A 15,890-nucleotide genomic window follows, 5' to 3' on the forward strand; every position below is an offset into this window, starting at 1 on the left:
ATAACCTTACGCAATTGGTTAAAGATCCGACACGAGAAAGTGGCGAGTCAGCATCAACGCTGGATTTGGTTTTTATCAGTGATAGGCTTGTAAGTCATGCTACGCACACTACGTTGCTCCCAGGCATATATGACCACAAGGTAGTTTTGTTCACAATAACTGTCGAACTCTGTCCCCACAAACCACGCAAAACAACTCGTGTACTTAATTTTCTGCAAGTTGATGACGAAGGTGTTCTTGACAGGTTAGATCTTCATTTTTCTGAGTTCGAAACAATGAGTGAGCTAGACTGTAATAGCGTGAACGAACTGTGGGAATTCTTCAAATTAATTGTTCATGAAAGTATTAGGCAATGTGTCCCCACCAGAAGCAAGATTGTAAATTAGAAAAACCCTTGGATTACAAGGCAAATACTTCAACTGCAAAGGAAAGCTAAAAGATTACAAAAATCCTGTAAGCGGGCATCGTCCTCTCCGGCCATTGAGAGACGAAATAAATTACGCGTAGAACTGACTAGCCATAGAAAACAAGCGAAAGAAAGATACCACAACAAAACCTTGGTCTCATTTTTGCGTTCTTCACCACTTAAGTTATGGAGATACCTTTCGTCGTCAAAAAGGACAGAATCCGTTTCTAGTCTGTCAGTGGATGGAGGCATTATTAGTGATCCGTCCGCCTTGGTTGACTGCTTCAACCGATATTTTAAATCAGTATTCACGGTCGATAACGGTAATAACACCGAAATTAGTGAGCCCCAAACTTCTACTCCATCCCTAACCAACTTGTCCATAACAGAATCAGGTGTTCTGTCTCTGTTACTCAATTTGGATACCAAAACATCCCCAGGCATTGACGACATTCCAAATGCTTTCTTGCAGAGGTACGCACAATGGTGTGCTAAGTACCTCTGTATAATATATGAGAAGTCTATCTCGACGTGTAAAGTACCACGGGAGTGGAAACGTGCCAAAATTACCCCAGTATCAAAATCAGGAGATAGCCAGCTTGTACCGAACTACAGACCAATATCGCTCTTGTGTGTGTCTGGAAAAATCCTGGAACACGTCATTTTCAAACACATCGCATATTTTCTTGAAAGCAACAAATTATTGGACAATAGACAGCACGGGTTTAGACAGGGTTTATCGACAAGTACACAGTTACTAGAAACAGTCCATTACATTACAGAAGTACTCAATAGGCGAGGCCAAGTCGACGCAATATTCTTAGACCTCGCAAAGGCGTTTGACCGGGTCTCACACTCCAAACTACTCTTAAAACTGAGGATGCTTTTAAAAAACGACATGCTATGCGACTGGATCCAGGATTATCTTTCCTTAAGAGAACAGTCAGTGTGTATGGGTGGGATCCGGTCAAGTCCGGTCTTGGTCGACTCAGGGGTGCCCCAGGGGTCCGTCCTCGGGCCACTTTTCTTTTTAGTTTTTATTAACGACATTTTCCTCAATAGTACGGTACAAATTAAGCTCTCTGCGGACGACTGCGTACTATTCCATGAAATACGTAGCACCGAAGACCAAGTACTATTAACCACAGCCCTGGCGAAAATTCCTAAATGGTGTGAGAATTGGCAAACGTCACTGAACCTTGAAAAGACGGTAACTATGACGTTCGCTAGAAAAAAAAGAGCGCCTAGATAACACATACGTTTTATAGGACACCCAAATTAATAGCGTAGATTCATTTAAATACTTAGGAGTTATGCTTACAAGCGACGTGAGGCGGAACCACCACATAGACTATATTACCAAGAAAGCATTTAAGAAACTGGGATACTTAAGGCGATTTCTTAGAGACTGTCCATCTTCAGAAGTAAGACTTCTCACGTTTAAAACGTATGTACGGCCCATCCTCGAGTACGCGGCAATAGTCTGGGACCCTTACACTGCAACAGCGAAAGATAAACTGGAGCGTATTCAGCGAAAGGCAGCACGATTTGTATACAGTTCGTATAGCTGGTCGGTATCACCAACCGCCCTAATGGCAGCGGCCAATCTTAAAAGCCTCAGTTTGAGACATCAACGGGAGCGACTTAAATTTCTTTTTCTACTAGTAAATAACCAGCTAAAAATAAATAAAAGTGACTATATTTCATTTTTCCAACCGCGCGTTACAAGACGCTCTCATTCGCTTTCATTGAAAGAATATTCCAGCCATAACCACGTTTTCGCGCAATCATACTTTCCGAGGACAATTCGCGAATGGAACTGCCTCGGCCCGGAAGTTGTAGGCAGTGATTCTCTGGCGACCTTCCTATCGCTACTTGATAAAGCAGACTAAGAATAAAAAATAAGCATCACATTTATCTCCCCGAGCTTACAATAAAGCAAATAAGGTTTTTGAAGCGTTGTGTGTTGATGACGATCGCATTCTTACTTTTCCTTCCCCTTTTTGGCCATTGATAGGCGATCATGTCACTAAGGGCAGGGATGAATATGGCTTTTACACCTGTTTGTTTTTCCTTTTGTTAGTGTGATGGAAATGTATATTTTCAACTACTGAATGGCGTTTTGAATTTTGTTCTCTAAGTGTATCGCAATGACTTGTGTGAAACGGCCTGGTGATCGGGACATAGTTTGCAGCGTGTCTTTATACTGTCATGTACTTTTTCGTGAAGATTGGTGTATTTCGTTGTACCACAGTGTCCACCCTGCTAAAACTTTAATGAGGTTGCAGTATTGAATAAATAAATAAATAAATAAATAAATAGCCAAGCTTAAAGCATCGGCAACTGCAGATTCCGTTCCACATGTATGCGGATTCTCTAATGTTATACGAGGTAATGTGAAACACAGAAGAACATCGCCTGAATGACAACTTCTATAGACTTTCCATAAAAAAACAAAACAAAGCACTGTGTATGAACACAAACATGATGTTAAGAAATGTATACGCCTCGCAAGTGGGCTCATTTTTGTCTTCTGCGCATGAGAAAGGAAGTAGCGGTGGCGTCAGCGCGACCCCCTATCTCAGCGTCGTCTGCTCCTTTGCAACGTTTTCTGCTCGCAACATCGTCTGCGTCTGTCTTACCTTTCCTGCAAACTGTAGGTCTTTACGAGCGAGCTCGACTTGGCCTTTCAGAGAGGGCAGACGAAATAACTCGAGCGGTACGTTGTTTTTGTCTAACAACTAGCAGACGCGCATCGAGGAGGGAAATCAAAGGACTCACTGGCGAGGTGTCCCGAGGCGCCGAGGTTTATTTGCTAAGAACCGAGAGTGAGGGTGGTTAGACCACAAGTTCCCTCCCAAACACTTTTTCCCTCCTTTCGTGTGCGGCGAGACCCCTCATTCTTTAACGGCGTCCGCGGGTTGGCGCAGTAAACGTCGTCTGCTTTACGTCTGCCAGTCAAAGCGATGGCTGCTTTACCTTTCCTGCGTCTGTCGGAGATTCACCGCTTTTTCACCGGCGAGAGTCACCGTTGCCTCGGGAAACAAGGAGATAACAAGAGGAAGAAATTGACCTTTTAATCTAAAACTGAGGTCAGCGATTAAAGTATAATACGGGAAGGGTTCACAAGGGTCGCGCGGGCATATTTCATTCAGCACACCAGCCGGTCGTGGGCAGACGGTCGCCGAGTCGCGGAGTGCTAGGCCTAACTGCCGTGCTCACTTGGTCGCGTTTGGTAGAATCGTGGCCGTTGGAGCTTTTCCCGAGTGTTTGTGGATCCAGCGTTCCTGTTCGTCGTGGTCTGTTTCAAGTACTTTTTACTTTTTTCTTGCTGCTTGAAGTCGGGACGCGTGAGAAGCGCACGTAGAAAAATAAACGTCCGTGGGTCGTCGCGACCGTGACGCTGTCGGCCATGCTGATTCGATAATAAGAAGTGCATAAGACAGTTTCGGAGCTGTGGTAGGATTTCGTCGTAACCTGCGCAAAACTTACGAAAATTTCGTATCGAGAATACGAATTTGTTCTTAAGTTTTGTCTTACGCACATTTTTGGCGTAAGATCGTTTCGTGAATCTGGCCTCTGCACTTCCGAAAGTCGCAGGAAAGGTAAGACAGACGCAGACGACGTTGCGAGCGGACGACGTTGCAAAGGAGCAGACGACGCTCAGATAGGGGGTCGCGATCAGCCAATCAGGGCTCGGCGTTCTGACGTCACCGCTACCCCCTGCGCAAGAAGCAGACGAACTTGCCCTCCGCATAATCGACAGCGGAGGAAGAAGGTGGAGCATAGATTCAAATGTGCACTTTTTTGTTGCCACATAAGACCTTTGAATTAAACTTGCAGGAAATGCGTATATGTTGCTGTGTTACGAATTTAGTACCTTACATATGTTTACGTTCTCTTGAAGTCCGGATAATTTTCAGACATCAATAAGAATTAATGCAGATATCGGCTCGAAGCAAATCATACTTTTTTATTAGTCTTAAACTTCCTGGTTATTCAAGAAATTAATGGAGTCAAAGCATTAAACATCGCAATATTGGCCCCTAAGAGCCGCATTTAATCAGTCCTTGTCTTGAAGATTTGGTCTGTACTGAACGAATAAGATATACAGGGTGTTTTTTTTTATTCTTACACATTTGTTTAAAAAAAATTCGTGAAAGCTACAGTAATGAGGTTTCTGCAGGTGAGTTATACGACCAGACGGACATTATGTGGGTGACTAATCTTTGCGATAAGTCGGCTAATTAATTAAGATTCGTTAATTAACTTTTTAATTAGTGGAAATAGACATGTAGTTTCAATTAGAAACTTGTAGAGCATCATCGAAAACCACAAAATCATCCTTTTCTGCAAGGATATAACGCCGGGGAAGCATTTTACGGCGTTCTGTAAGAGCGCTCCACTTGGACGCATTTCTAAATTTCGGTTTCTTATCGGAGCGCATCACCGCGCCCGCGGTCCTGCTCCCCAGTGGCTGAGACGCGCAACAGATGTGCGCCGTACTTCCCTCCATTCTACGAATGAGGCGAAGAGGTGGCTTTGCGCCACGACCACCGGGGAGCAGGATCGCGGGCGCGTAGATGCGCTCCGATAAAAAACCGAAATCTAGAAACGCATCCATATGAAGCGTTTTTACAGAACGCCGTAAAATGCTGCCCCGGCGTTATATCCTGCTAAAAATAGTTGATTTAGGGGTTTTCGATGATGCTCAGCAAGTTTCTAATTGAAACCATATGTTTATTTCCAGTAATTAAAAATTTAATTAACGAATTTTAATTATTTAGCAGACTTATTGCAGAGATTAGCCGCCCACATTATGTCCGCCTGACCGTATAACCCACCTACACAAACCGCATTAGTGCAGCTTTCACGTTTTTTTTTTAACAAATGTGTAAGAATAGAAAGAAAAAAACACCCTGTATTTTGCGCAAAGAGAAGCTTTCATTCTGCAATATGCGCCCCGAGTTACATAAAAATAAATTTTTACACGACAGCATTAAGGACCTCGCGTCACAAAAAATCCGGCGTCGGTGGCGTTGTGACGGGAAAATCTTGATTGGTGGAAAGGGTTATGACGTCACAGCCACATAAACTTTCATGAACCTGCGAAAAATTCAAACCCACAACGCTCACCTGAAACATGACGTCACGCGTGGAATGAAAGTAATCAAAGCAGGATTTGTGGTGCGAAATAAAGGTTGCCGCATGTCTGAAATCCTTTCACGCCATAAAGTAATTTCATTTGCCTTAAAGAAAACGTGGAAGTTTAGGTGACCATTCGGTTGCAAACCAAACACTACTAAGCTACACAAAACACGCTTTTACAGCTTGGGAAAGAGCGGGAGTTTATATGCTTAGCTACAACGTTCTACTCTTAAAGGTAAAGCTGAATCGTCCTCCATATTTTCGGTGAGCGCGATATGACGGTGACATTTTTAAGGTGAAATCCCATCCTCATATAGCGTGATTGTAAACTAGAGCAAGACGCTGTGGTCGTCATGTAGACATCGACGTGAACCCATTAAATAATGTCTACGTGCATTAATTAAGCATGATTTTTTAAAATTTGTTTTGGACTTTATATGGCGAATCTTTAACTGGTTTCTTTATTCTCGAGTTACGCAATACGGACCTCGGCTGCACCAGCGTTGCGTAACCACGACATTCGCGAAGGCGCTCACGCAGAGATATGCTGTTTAGAATAAAAGAAGTCAACATAAGCATATTCTAAATTCCTTGAGTAGTTCACATTTCGCATCTAATTACGATGTACGGGTTGTAGTGCCAATCGTATTTAGACACACAATAGGAGTTTCAAGGAAATGTATATTTAAATATGTTTGTCGGCCCTCTTTACCAATACCTTATTGCAGATTATACTTTTACTTGTTAATTAAATGATATGATGGTCTCCCCTTCAGACTTACTAAGTCTTTTTTTTTTGTAGATAGGTAATTCGCTATACACCGTTCACCACTGCGCTGAATGTCGGATAAAATGATAAGAGAGAGGCTGCTAATTGGTCCGATGGGCACGTAGCTCCCTCCGTAGCTCAAGGGTGAACGGAGTTTAGTGAAATGCCGCAGCTAATCTTTTGATTTTCAATTATTTCCTGGTAGTCCATAAAATCAAGAATGTTCCGAAAGCCAGATGAATTCGGATTTAAAAACGTTTACTCTGGCTTAACATAACAAACTTACGTCCGTTGGGCCTTCAAACTGTGTTTAAACCTCATTACACTCTGGCGAATGTGTTCCCGAAGCCAAAAGACCGCACCCCTGTGGGCGTCCACAGTGGGGTGGCGTACAAAGTGCTGTGCGGCGATTGTGAGGCTACGTGCATTCGCAAGACAGGAAGGAAGGGGACAACGAGACTGAAGGAGCACAAAAGAAACGTGGCCACGGCCAGGCACGCGACTCGATCAAAGACTGAACTTGTCGACCATTGCTGCACGATGGGGCACACGTTTGACCTGGACAATGCGGCGACGTTGGGTCGAGCCCAGCGGTGGGGCCCAAGGAAGTTACTTGAATCATGGTTCATTCGTCGTGACCCATCCGTGTGAAAAGCCGTGGCTTCCTGACGGACATTTACGGGGACATATGTGATAAGTAGACATCGTCTCACAGAGACAGTATGGCGCGGTCGGGGCCGTGGGCGAATTTCCCGGCCGGTTCGGGAGGAGTGGGAGGAGGGGGGGGGGGGGGTGGAGAGAATTCCAGCTCGCTCTCCTGGTTTCTCCCGTTACTCCTCTTGGGTGGGTTGGCGGGCGCCGTCCCGACCGGGAGGAGAATACATGTCCCGACCGTTTTGGCAGAAGCCGAGGTATGTGTGTGTGTGTGTGTGAGGGGGGCGGGTGGAGTAGTTCTGACTGGTTTCAGGAAAGGGGGAGGGAATTTAGGGCGCAAAATGCACTAAGAAGCCGAGGTAGTTTAAACGTGACTTTTTTATGCCAGAGCCTGGGTATCTTGGCCCTAATATGCCCAAGGGAGTGCGAAAGTTAGGCTTACTGCTGGTAGTTGGACTGTCATCTGGGATCTTTGAGCATAAGTTTGCCAGACGAGTGCCAGAGTTTGGCTTCATTTCTGGTCGTTCGATTTTGATGTGGCGATTTCGGACCTAAACTGCCAACAAGTGCCAGGTTTATGCTTCTCTGTTGGTATTTCGTTTCGTACGTGTCACGTTTGGTTGAAGTCTGTCACATTGGCGATTGTGTGGCGAACCAGAGAAAAGTCATAGAAATGCAAACGAAAGGTACTCTGGCACTAAGTAGCACACGAGAGAAACGCCAAATAAGGCGTTTCTCTTGTGTGCCACTAGGCAAGGTTCGCGCGTAAAGCTGTGGTCAATTTCTGAAGTGGAGGTCATGTTCACTTAAACAACGTCGGAACAAATTGCACCAGGGTTATCTGAGTTATATGGTTTACCATTGCAACAGTCAATCTCGTTTCCTCTGAATTGATATTTATCAAAATGGATGTCCTGTCGACTAAACGGGATTGTCATCGTGGAACTGAGTAAACGCCGTGATAGTAATTCTATGCAGCGCACAGAGGCAGTTGATGCCACCATGTAAATGTCGGAATCAATCGACACTTTTATCTCCTGCAGCGGCACCCTGACGTTTGATGACCTGGTGAACTCAGTGACGGCTGAAGACTACGCGACCATGAGCTCTTTGTCGGCCAAAGTGCAGTTCGACCAAGATGCTTTTGTCCAGTTTTCCTCGGTAAGTGTTGTGAAGAATAGACCGATCTCACGAGCGAGTTTGACTACTATACCGCTGCCGCAATGCTTCGAGGGAACTTCAAGGCCTTTTCACACATACAGCGAATTGCTAAGTCAGCGCCACATGAGCGCTCAAAAGAGTGATCAAGTGGTGCTTCCTAGCGCACGACTTAGTTCTAATATAATAATAATAATTAATAATAATAATTTTTATTTTTGCATCCGTATGGGTTACAGACGCCGGAGCCACGGACAAAAAGTCAACAAATGTTGACTTGACGGGGTCCGGGCCCCGTGCACTTGGCAGACAGCTATGGCGATACAAAAATAACTGCAGAGATTACAGCAATACGTAAAATACATATATAAAAGAGACCTAGGTTTCACAGGTTAACGAAAACAGCTCTATACAAAAAGTAAGTACAATGACTTAGGGTTTATATTGTAGATGTCCACGTCATCTACGCAATATTTGTTTATCAATGAGGGTAGATTATGTTTTAAAGACTGGTAACTGTAGTTCGTGCGAAACGGAAACACTTTCCATTCCTCGGAGTAGCGGGTGCAGATGGTGGGTATGTTTTTGATTAATCCCGATGTCTGTTTCAGAAAATTAATAGATTCAGGGGAAGAAAAAAGAAATGATCGAGTCAAAAGGTACTCATAAAAACGATGTATATTTATAATTTTGTATTGTGAAAATAGAGCCTCTGTGTGGGCTAAGAAATGAACGTTTCCAACAAAGCGCAAAACTTTTTTTTGTAGTAATAATATTCTGTTCAGATTTGTCCTTGTGGTCGTGCCCCAAACGAGATGGCAATAGGAAATTTGGGATTTAAATAATGCATGATATATTTGTAGTTTTATTTTTTCGGGGAGAATGGCTCGACAACGTGCAAGCACACCTACAATTTTGCATAATTTGCTGACGACCTGGTTTATGTGTTTATCCCACTGTAAGTTATCTGAAAATATAATACCTAATGTTTTATGTTCTTTCACTAATTCAATCGGCGTGGATTGAAAATGGAGAGTTTCATTTATATTTACCTGTTTATTGGACGGTTTAAATAAAATTGCCTTTGTTTTTGTATCATTAATATATAGGCCATTTATTCGCGACCACAAAAAAAATCTAGACAAAATTAAATTTCCTTTGGTTATTAGGTTATCCGCATCCGCGTCACTGAGGAACAGACTGGTGTCGTCGGCATACAAGACAAATTTGACATTTTCGGAAATATTCACAAGATCATTGATATGAATATTAAAGAGCAACGGACCCAAAATGCTACCTTGTGGCACGCCATACTTAATCTGCAACAGTGATGAGAAGTGACCATCGATGATTACAGATTGCCTACGTTCATATAAGTAAGAATACAGAAGTGAAAGTGATGGACCGCGTATACCATACCTACTTAGTTTGTCAATGAGTATGCCATGATTGAGACAGTCGAAGGCTTTACTAAAATCAATGAAGATGCCAAGTGTCAAGAGTTTGCTTTCTATATTTTGTAATATGATTTCTTTTTGCAAAAGAAGCGCAGATTCGGTAGATCTTCCTTTTCTAAAGCCAAACTGAGATTCTGTGATTACAGAGTGTTTGCACAAAAAACTATTCAGACGACAAAAAATGATTTTTTCGAGTCCCTTTGAAAAAACAGGCAGAACAGATATGGGTCTATAATTTGACAGAACATTCTTATCTCCACCCGTATATATCACGGACACTTTTGCAAGCTTCATTTTTTGCGGGAATTTTCCGCACGATAAACACAGATTAAAAATATGTACAAGGCATGGTGTAATTATATCAAGAACAAATTTAATTGGTTTTATTTGAAGGTCGTCAATATCACACGTTTTGCTGTTTTTTAGGCCCATAAATACCCGAAACACTTCATGTTCGCTTGTTGGATCAAGAAACAGGGTTTCACTAACCCTTTGATAAATGCCTTCTACTGCATCCTCGCAGTATGAACTCGAGGCCAGGTTGACAAAATGAGAGTTAAAACATTGAGCAAGTGAGGTTCCAGACAGCAATTTTCCATTTACCTGGAGCTCTCCTAAAAAATTATGTTGTCTGCCGGGTTGGAGAATTTCATTTATTGATTTCCAGACGACATCTGGACGTTTTTTTGCACATTCACTGAATAAAGCTTTGTAGTAATCATGTTTGGCCTTCTTGAGTTCCGACGTCAGAACATTGCGATACTTTTTGAATACTATCAATTTACTCGGGTCCCTTGTAGTAACGAAATTTTTGTACAAACGGTTCTAACGCGCGCTTAGCTCTTCTGTAGCGCCTTGTTAGCGCTTTAGCAGCGCCTTGTAAACGCGCTTCAGTAGCGCCATGTTAGCGCTTCTTGTTCTGCGGTCACAGCTGCGGATTAGCACGTGCACTACGGTTCCGATTCCTGTGGTTGGGTTTGCATCAGTAGCATCATGGTGGACATGTGGGACGCTAAAATAGTAACGCGACAAATGCTGTTACATACGCCATTAGTCTATGTGTGTGTGGACGACTTAACGTCCAGAAGTGCTTTCTGGGTGCGCGAAATCCTTCGCCACCGAGATACCGACGGGCACCCGGCGAATTTTGTTTCCAGGCCGTCTTTTGCGCGCTCTTCTAGTTCGAGCCTTTCTGATGCTTTCCCCATATTCTTTTTGTTTTTTATAATATTTTAGTTGCGAGTCAGCACTTTTGCGTCTGTTGAGTCTTGTGTGGTCCTCTCCTCTGACCTCGTCCTTTGTGCCTTGTTATGTTCCACTCGCCTGGATTTGTCTCAAAATAAAGAGCTTCTTCAACTTCTTAGGCTGTAAAGAAGCAGCCAATGACTGCTTTCGAGGGGGCTGTGAATGCGAACAGTTTGAACGTTGCGTAGCTGAAAAATCTCGAAATAATGGGAGATAAAATTCCAGTACAAAGCAATCGTTCAGAGATTTTTTTTTCAAGTTATGACGTCATGTGGGAAAGGAGAGTTCACTAGCTCGCAAAAATTTTGGTTTTTGACAGACTGTATCATTATGCTCCACGAATCGAAGGATTTCAACCTTGGGTGTGACCAACTGAACATTCCCAAGATAAATCGCTAAACCTTTGACGAGTGCACTGTCCATCCCACGCTGGAAACTCGGAAGTTAATTTGGAAAAACATGTGACAAGCGGGCCGAATCAAACTACCTTTCGTAGGAGATGAATTTAAATGTCTGTGCGCCCGGCGATTGAATCTCAGTGTGAAGAAACTGAGGCGGGTGTTCTGTTTTGTGAATGCTTTAGCGTTACCGAGTACGTTTATCACAAAAAAAAATTGCTGGGAGAAGATAGCTTGCCGTACGAACACGTCACTAAGCCGCCGATAGTATACAACCAGTCGGCCTGTTTCATTGTATTTTAGAGCTGGAACAAGAGGAAGTGCCCGAAGGCTCGTTGACTCACATACAAATTGGTGTCAATCATCGCTTCAAGCGCCCCATACAGGAGCGTTCTCTTGTGGACGCAGATCTGTCAATGGTTCAACCCGCATGGTGTTTGGCTACCGGTTGCATTGTGGTGCATTAGGACGTCACTGGTCCAATTGTGTCTTTTTAAACAATGTCGTGAAGGTCTGCAGGACATATTCGAGCTTCTGTTTATTCTTGCTACTTGCCGGGCACCTTCACAGCGAGCCCTTAACGCCGACAGGCGAGGCAGCTGGTGCCAAAATGAAGTGTACTGGAATGGGCGAATTGCAGATGCCGGTCCTCTCGTATGCTAAACAGAGCAAGCTCTGGTTTTTGTTCTAGCTAGCATTTGCTCCAGATTAATTAAGTGTCATTTCCCGTGCCATGCAATGCCGGTCGACGTTGGCGGGCACTAATACCGCGTCGATAAACGATGTCATAAATGCGGTTCTTTGCAATCTACACCGTTTGCAGCTTCACAGCTCCCTTCTTCAGTTGCCGTAGTTTTACCAGAAATTAACTGAAAAAGCACTTTACTCGGAGGGAGGCTCATCTTTTTTACTTGCAAAGTTTGAAGAGGGTATCCACTACAGCGAGATAGTGGCCCCGGTATCCAGAGATGCGGCAATATGAATGTGGAGCTGTGAAAGTGTGAACAGAGATTCCATGATCTTATTCGTGCGCTGGATTCAATATTCTATTTCGATTGCTATCGTTATTCGTTATTTTCAGATTTACAGAATCCCATACAGCCGTAGGCGACCGCCTGTCTTGGTCAGCGTGGCTGGCCGTAGCAGTTTCACACGGTGTCATCCCGGCTGTTTGTTGCCGTCTTTTGTCATGTCTCGTTTTTGTTATTATCCACCAGTCTGGGGAACTGAATTCGGTGATGACCGGGCAGCTCAGACGTGTGACAGTGGTTTGAAGACAGTTTCATGCTAGAGTCACCCGTACCCAGGTTCCCTTCGGAGTGTCTCCAGCGGTTGGATAGGGAACCACTTAGGGTCGGCCTCCACCGCTGTTCCAACCGGCTGCCCCACATTGCGCGCCATTGGGTCTCCTTGCCTTCTTGTATTTCCAACCCGGTAAATAACAAAAAGCCTCGGGTTTCAACTACAACGAACTACATATAAGTGGACGTAGGGGGGACAAGGAGCAACGTTAAATTAAGGTTTGTCCGTCAGCAACCGCGTATCCGTACGCCGCCTCAGCTTTGCCTTATGAAGGTGGCGCGCGTGAGGCGCGCGTTGCCTAGGACTCTCAGTCAAAATGCGGTAAAGATATTGCTGGCTTGTCTCCGCGTTTGGCAACCTAGCCAACCAGAAATATGGGAGCCGCCAGGGTGCCCACTTAATGTGGCCACAAGAGTTCTGGTTAGCCGGAAAGTAGCCATACATTGTACTGTTATGATTCTAATGACATTTTATAATGCAAATGTACATTAATGATACATTTATATAATCCCAGTTATTAGAGATATGCGAACAATTCGTCAACTCTCTTCGTGTGGAGATGCTACCAGTGTTAGCGACTTGAAATTGCTCCTTTCGGTGCCCCCTCTCTTAAGAAGTAACCAATAATAAAAATTATGTGTTTTTTTTTATAAACGTAGGGTACAACCGGGCAACCCAAACCAGGCCGACTGTCTCACTTCAACGTTGTCAATAACGCCAACCTGGTGGGCCGCTTCGTCGGATACCATCGACAGGTATCGCTACTGCTTTTACGTCCAGTGCTTTTGATAATACAATTAAAATATTAAATTTTAACAATTTTCTAGGAAATAAAGTAAATGATATGAGTGATATTCGGTTAATAACGTACAGGTTGTTTTACTAAGCGCTGCAAATATTATAGCAACGAGAAACTGAAACGAAATAAATGTTTAATTCTAATTCAAATTTTTGACCAAGGTGAACGCAAGAGAACAAATAAAAACTGAAAATTAGCTTCAAAGTTACTAAAAACTCATCGTATTTTATGTGAAACATTCAGATTGAATATTGTTCTACCTGTTATCAAAATACTTTTAAAATGGTATTATAAGTTACAAAACTTAATTTATTTGTGTGCTATTCACTGGCTAACTTAGGCGGTATATATTCGTGGACAACATTCTATGGCAGGATATGACAAGCAACCATGCCTTTTTATTGTGTGGATGATAACCAATTTCAAGATGTATGTTGCAGTGGCAAGTTGAGCATAAATTTTCACGACTATAATAACTGGCGTCATTTTAACACTGCTGAATGTGTAATCAATGAGTCATTCTTCATTTTCCTCTATCTATTTTTGCTACGCTCGAACATTAAACGACACGCTGTGAGCGCAACTCTCCGCAATTTATGCGATATTTTCTACCGACCATCTAGAACCTACTTATTTTAAAGCCCTTCACATAGCGCAGCCGTGTCAACGCACGAAGGACAGCACTAGGCGCCATATAGCGGGAAACTGAGGACTCATCTGTCCGATGGACTAAGAGGCCTGCCAGTCGGTCGAACTCAGTGTGAAGTGCAGAACAGAGCTTTTTTATTCGAGTTAATATTGCTACCTTCTCAGCCTCTGAGTTATCGAAGAGTTTAAATATTTGGCCTCCTCACCCTGCCGAAAGATATCCTGCAAGGCAATCAAATAGCCGTGAGAAACAGCAGTTGGCAGAAGGAAATACCTAGAATAACCGTACATCAGATAACCACTCTTTTAATATGAAGGGTGCAACTTTGCCATGAACACGCAGTTACTTGTTCATTTCGTTTCACGTATTCTTTGTCGAGCTACCCAAGGAAACAAAACAAAACAAAAAAACATACGAGATGCAAAACGAATGATTAATAAGCTGTTCCTTGCAACCTTATTTTACGTCAAAAAGAGGTAAATTGTATCGATTTTAAACTTTTATTTATTGACTGCCTACGGAGCTGTCCTCGTATGCGACGTAGGCTTATTGATGTTCCAAGAACCTACAGCCAAGGAATATCGGAATAAACATAGGCACATTTTAAACGTAGCATATTGCCATTATTTATTTAATGTTTGTAATGCACAAAGAGTGCCATTAAAAAGTGGAGAATCACAACACTACTCAATATTTCTGATATAGGTTAAGGCGACGTGGTGTCAAGGCATGTCACATCGTAAAACCCAAGAAGGCATGCTTTCGTCAGAAACATTTCTGCGGTGCTGACAAAAGACGCAACCTAAAATGTTTTCTCAGCCACTTCTTTGTTGCCAGAGAAAACCTCGTCCTGTCAGTTATATGGTTACCGGCTTGGAGAGCTCTGCATTCAACCGATATGAAGGCCTGTTCTCAAGAAAGTACGCATCGAATAGTGTTGCGCTATGATGCACGTGGCCGCGACGAAAGGTCATTTGTTTCACACCTGCGAACCCCTTAATTCTAGAGAACTTAAAATGAATATCGCGTTATATTACGTTGGCGCATATTTTTTGTGACTTAACCCGAATAAAACCCCTTAAGGCTCCTTACAAAAATAGCATAACTAGAGAACAGATGTGCTTGTGGCATGTACGAGTATTAATTAACTTTCGGTAGGGACTCTTTCCGGGGGAACCTCCTTATGAGGAGTGTGTTGCTTTTCTTTCACAATTTTAGTATGTCTTATAGCCAACTATTACAGTAGTTCAAGTATTACGAGACCTGTTTACTTTCAGTACACTTTCTAAAATTTCAGTGCGGAGAAATATTTTGATGCAGTGTTTGACTTTAAACATTGTGTTACGTTGTTTGTTCTGTAAGGCTTAGGCAATCGGGAATCTGTACGAAAATAAAGTTTGTATTGTTGCTCTTCGAAAACAAACAATTGCTCCTTTTTTTTCAGCGGGAATCTATCTGCCTGAACGCAGAACTGGTTTTTGGATTCGGCAGAACAATAGGCGTGCTAGCTGTCACAATTTTCGGCTCCACCATAGTATTGCCGGGACCTAACTTCTCGCCAAAAACGACGCTGGAAGCCATCTCAAGGCACAGGTGACACGAGCCTTTTATTGCTTTTAGACACTTTCCTTGTATATATTTGTTTGTATTAGAAACATTTGGTTTATTGGGGAACTTTCCTTAGCCAAGCTACAAGCCAATGCTCTTAAGATTGGACCCAATTGTCAACTCTGAGAACACGGCACTAATTTTCTCTTGTGTCAGTACCCATATTTAAGTGGCACCTCAGCTTCCCTAGACCCGTCTTGAACACAGGTTCACCCCGTCAGAGGTGGAGTTTATGATTGTTTCGTGTTCAATACCGCCATAAAGTTGACAAGCCCATCCTTAAAATAATGCTCGATT

General features: G+C 43.1%; 1 protein-coding gene across 1 annotated transcript in view; it reads left to right on the forward strand.

Annotated features, from left to right (window-relative positions):
• The window catches only part of LOC8026296 (medium-chain acyl-CoA ligase ACSF2, mitochondrial-like), a 138,323-nt gene that overhangs the window by 70,133 nt on the left and 52,300 nt on the right, over window positions 1-15,890 (forward strand). Inside the window, exons 7-9 of the mRNA XM_002403062.4 lie at window positions 8,021-8,138; window positions 13,197-13,292; window positions 15,430-15,578. Coding sequence (XP_002403106.4) covers window positions 8,021-8,138; window positions 13,197-13,292; window positions 15,430-15,578 — 363 coding nt within the window. The remainder of the gene's footprint in view (window positions 1-8,020; window positions 8,139-13,196; window positions 13,293-15,429; window positions 15,579-15,890) is intronic.

This window comes from Ixodes scapularis, unplaced genomic scaffold, assembly GCF_016920785.2.
Source record: "Ixodes scapularis isolate PalLabHiFi unplaced genomic scaffold, ASM1692078v2 PGA_scaffold4__175_contigs__length_147842914, whole genome shotgun sequence".
Taxonomy (NCBI): domain Eukaryota; kingdom Metazoa; phylum Arthropoda; class Arachnida; order Ixodida; family Ixodidae; genus Ixodes; species Ixodes scapularis.